The 5,167-nt window shown below is 30.8% G+C and overlaps 1 protein-coding gene across 1 annotated transcript; it reads left to right on the forward strand.

Moving 5' to 3' along the window:
* On the forward strand, positions 1-608 carry LOC134266878 (uncharacterized). The gene is made up of 2 exons (XM_062749082.1): positions 1-23; positions 115-608. The coding sequence occupies exons 1-2, from the start codon at positions 18-20 to the stop codon at positions 553-555; spliced, it is 447 nt and encodes a 148-aa protein (XP_062605066.1). The 5' UTR covers positions 1-17; the 3' UTR covers positions 556-608.
* The last annotated feature ends 4,559 nt before the right edge of the window (positions 609-5,167 follow it).

The raw sequence follows: 5,167 nt of genomic DNA on the forward strand, positions 1-5,167 counted from the left end.
AAATTGAATCTTGGAAAATGGGGGTAAGTTTTTCATTCACATATAAGAAAAGTATACATTTCGCTTTTAAAAGATTTATTTTTAATAATGACGATGTTAAATTCTATTTGGTAGGACAACACTGAACATATTACACATCAGGATCTGAACAAGGCGTTTAATCGGGTGAAAGAAAAGTTCAATGGGTTTAACGCTGTGAAAAAGAGTTTCCGCGAAATTCGCAACAAGCTTCATGAAATTGTCAGGTCGTTCTCAAATAACGTAAGAGTTGTTATCTATGTGGATGATATTTTGGATGATCCTATCATATTAGAAGCAGGAAATGCTGAAAACGAACTTTTAATAGCAATCGACCCCGAAGGAGAATATACCTACAGCTGGCCTAAGAAAACTTGGTCGAAGGTATTTTCAGATGTCTGGGAAGGGCTAAAGTCGTTTGTTGGAAGTATACTTTCGTGTATTGCTTCATTCATAGGAGGTCTGCTGCTTAAAATTGGAGAGACGTTGTTGCCGTCAATCGGCTTTGGAGAAGCAAAAGCATTGCACAATAAATAATCTGATTGTCGGATTCTCTAAAGAAACAATGGATTGTTTACTGATATTATAGTACCAAGGTATTTTTAAATAATTGACTAAAGTTTTTCTGTAGCTAATAGTTTTATCAATGTAATAAATATAAAGTTTTCAAATTGCTCTATTTACGTTCTCATACATGCATATTTGATGAATGAAAGAAATGATAATTTGAAAGCTCACATATTGCGTCAAACGTTTGTAAACATGTATATCGATGTTATCACAAAAAAAAGATTCAAGTCCCTTGATCCAAAAAAAAGTTAAAAAATAATTTTTCATGTAATTCAAAGTATCTAGAGTTAGAAAGGAAAATTTTGAAAGAGTGTGTGCATTTTCATTAGGGGCCATTAAATTTGTAATTTTAAAAATAGCACTATTGCCCAGTCGATAATGTATTTAAATTGTTTCATTTTTAAACATGTTAAAGGATTTAATCTATTACAATATATTTTGTATTCTAGAGAACCTCCATCTGCTTCAAAATCCCTGATCCAGGGGTCATAGATGCTGTTGGTTAACATTGTTGAAATTGAATTGAAAGTGGTTTCAGAAATGAGAATGAAAAAAATCCTATATTAACTAACGTTACCGTAGGGGTGTATTAGATGTGCATAAATAGATATTCTAAAGGACTTTTGGAAAGTTTGAAATATTTTTTTTCCCTAAAATCAATAATATTTTTATTCGACTTTTCAGCGCTTTTCACGAGAATTTAAGTTATGACATTTTCTTTACAATTGCTTTTCTAGTAAAAATGTAGCTCGAAATATAACTAACCTTGCCAATGGTCAATTGCAAAATTATTTTGTTAACGCATTCTAATTGTAAAACTGATAATTTTTCAAGATATTCTAAATCTAAAATTATAATATAATTAAATGTTCCTGGACAAAAGATCAGCATGCGTAACCAGGGGTTTTCAAAGGATATGAAATTTTGAAAATTTTGCTTTATTTAAAGTAGATTGTCTTTCTACAATCTCTCGAATTCTCTTGGATTCTAAACCCTAATTAGCAGAATTATTTTTGTTTTATATGAGACCAATTTTATTCTAAAACTTATGCATGAAAAGAAGAAAAACACTGTCTTGCTTTTTCCTTCTACTTAACATTTCTATTTATAGAAATGTTGCTGTCCATTAAGAAAAAAAAACTGCAATACTTGGACCATATGCATGTCTTCCTAAATTCATAGAAAAAATCTAGAGTTAGTGATTATACAAAGGTGTTCATTTTTTGTACATATACGAGTATCTTGTAATTTTTGTCGATATTTAAGTCTACTTAGTTAGGCTGTAAAAGTCATGACTTTGAATTGATATGAATGTGACATGTCGATCTAGATATCAATCACAGATGGTACGTAGCCTTTAAGATCAACAACACAATTTGAAAGTTTATAGGTATCGTAATAGTTGAATTTTAAGTCTATTGGAAAATCCTGCAAAGGACGAGAGCCTTCGGGCGTTAGAACCTTATCTATTTTAGCAGTAAGAGAACGAGAAAGAGGACTGATTTTTTCCACTCTCTAGATACAGTTTCTCCTATTGCTCTCTCCGTGAACTTTAAAAACTCGACCACCTATTTGCAACATAAAATATTTCACATCTATATCATAGCAAGTTTTCAACAAAAGTTTTCGGAAAAGCAAAGTTTGGAATTAACCAATGATAAAAAGTATGCATAAGAGAATATTTCGTCCTGATATCGTGTGATATTGTAAGCAATGTAAGAAAATTTTAAAATGCCCCCGTAGTATACTGCGGAGCGAGGCTAACTTTTTCTTTAAGAAATAATCTTGAATTTAACTGTCTGCAGTGTGACCTAGACTCTTTCCCCTTTTCAGAAACAGCAAGCTAAATCCATCCCTGTATGTGAGTACAAGAGTGTCACTTTCTCTATGTCTTTTTATAATAACTGAATGGTTAGTAAAAAACGCCTACAATCAAACAAATTTTCTTAGCTCGCCAGACAGGTTTTTGAAGATGCGACTGAAGTCTCCACTTACATGTGTATGTAGACCTATTTTATCTTTCAAGCAGAGGTTAACATTTCATTAACCACTGTTTACATTTTCTACACTAGTGTGATACTATTTCAATTGTAGAATTGGCCTATAAATTTGTCATTAAAAAATCGGTCAATCTCGATAGATGTATCCGATAACGGCAGGGACTAGATTTATACGGAAGATTCTATGACTAGAAAGACGGATAGAATACGTGTAACACAGAAATATTGTACCTAGTATTATTTTTTATATTTCTCCCTGGAAGATCCCCTACATGGAAAAACCTTGCTACAAGCCTGAATCAAGCTACACAGTAAAATATTGATAAATTATAAATTGATTGCTATCTTTTTGAGAACTTTCATGCAGAAAGCTAATTGCAAGTAAACATGGTAAAGACTTGATTTTAAATCCAAGTAGTTGAAAATGTTCAAGCTGTAATGCAGTCTGTATAAGTTCGTCCTACATATTTAAAAGGTTTGTACCATACAATTGTGTTTGTTTTTAAAGTTATATGTATAAAACATATATAAGGAACTTTGTTACGCCAAAGAATACAAAGAATACGATGACAATTTACATATTTTAGAGGTCATAAATGATTGGCATATTCTAATGAGATAAGGGCAATCTCGAAGGGTAAGTTATCTTGGAGGCAAACTCTCCAATATCTCATCACAATTTGTCATATATATATATTGACAATTGTATGGTGAGAACCTAGTAAGTTGTTAGAACTTGTGTTCAAACCATTTGTATTGTATTGTTTTTATACAATAAAATATGTTCAAACCAATAAAGCATCGTTTGAAAAATAGCATAGGAATAAATTAACGTTAAGCGATAAGGAAATGTCTTCAATTTAATTTTTAAACTATTTGTGATATTACCCATCTGTTTTCGTTTAAACCTTTCTTCACATTTTCTTAATTCGATTTTAGATACCTTTTTATGCATGGGTCTTTGCAATTTATGTCACTTTGTATAGTAAGTATATTGTGTGGTTGTCATCATGCCACAATTTTAAAGTTGCTGAATGGGATCCCATTGGAAAAAGGCTTTTATAAGTTATCCCTAGATTTAGAATATCCAATACATATTTATTCAATTGGTTTATAATTACACCGTTATAATTCTTTTGAAAGTAATGTTTTAACATTCATTCCTTAAATCATGTCAAGCAATCTTCAAAATGTATATCCATAAATAACAATGAAGAATACATATTATTATTATTATGCAATGACTAAGCCTATACATATTACATTTGTTAATTGTAGAGTCTGTTAAATTTACGACATTTTTCTCTTAGTCATTTATATTTAAGTGAATAGACTATTATTCTGGCATAGTAGTTTAAATTTGAACTGATTCCGAAATAGGCATACGCAGTTCTTCTTTCTTATCTACTACAAGAGCTCGCAATGACATATAAATCCTGCACATTCGTTCCACATGACGGTTTTAATATTAGTTGGTCCTTGTGGCATATACATATCATAAATCATGCATGTTTATCTTACGCTGTCAATCTCTATACAATTTACTTCTTTGTACAAACATTTGCATTCCTTTAAATTGGGAAAGATATACCTGAGATTGATATCGAAAATATTTGGTACTTATATTGTAATAAGTCAGATCCAGGCAGAATTTATTTTGTCATGCACAAGAATACCAGAATGACAATGAAAGAATAAAATCTGTAAATCGATATACTTTAATCGTGTATAAATGTAGGGCTTATGTACAAAAAGGGTTAATGCAATGACGTCTAGAGAGAACAGATTTATCATTGAGACAAATGCTGATTTATATTTTTCATACTGACTGTAAGTCCATTGTTTATTCACAGATTTTGCCGTTAGTTTCCGATCATGACAAGGAGCATACGGCAGGTGTTATATTGTTTAATGGACTTTGATATTGAATACTGTTTGTTATATCTCCAAATCCTTCATTTGGCGAACAAAGATAAGTTTCTTCCTTTAACGAATGTTTAGTTCTAAAGTTGTCATTACTTCAAACAAGAATGGTATAATGTTATGCAAAACATTATATTATTATCAATTTCCGATCGTATGAGCACCGTGGCAGCAAACTCGAAAAAACATTTGTACTGTGTCCATGAAAATATGAAAAAAAAGCTTGAGGTATTGTTCCAGTATGAATAAAGCTAATAAAATTGGTTGCATTAATCAATATGTTTCAGTAGAGTTTTTGTTTGAATACATTTTGTATCAAATGAACAGCCTTTTCGTGGGGATTTTTAAGGTAATTAAATGAATAGGCGTAAATGTACGGCATTGTTCCAATATAATTAAAGCTATTAAAATTGGTTGCATTAATCAATACATTTCGGCAGAGTTTTTGTTTGAATAATTTTTTTATCCAATAATCGGTCTTTTTCGTTGGGCGTTTAAGGGTAATTGAAAAAAATCAATTTATCAGTGTGCATATTTACTCCTTTTATCCATGACCAAAATGCAATAACAGTCCCTGAAGTATAAAATGCATAACACAGTATAAAAAAAATTGATAATAAACGTAAATGAATGCAATTGTAACTTTTCATGTTTTC

The sequence above is a fragment of the Saccostrea cucullata genome, unplaced genomic scaffold, assembly GCF_032062105.1.
Source record: "Saccostrea cucullata isolate Sc308-1 unplaced genomic scaffold, CSIRO_AGI_Scuc_v1 ctg1038, whole genome shotgun sequence".
Classification (NCBI taxonomy): domain Eukaryota; kingdom Metazoa; phylum Mollusca; class Bivalvia; order Ostreida; family Ostreidae; genus Saccostrea; species Saccostrea cuccullata.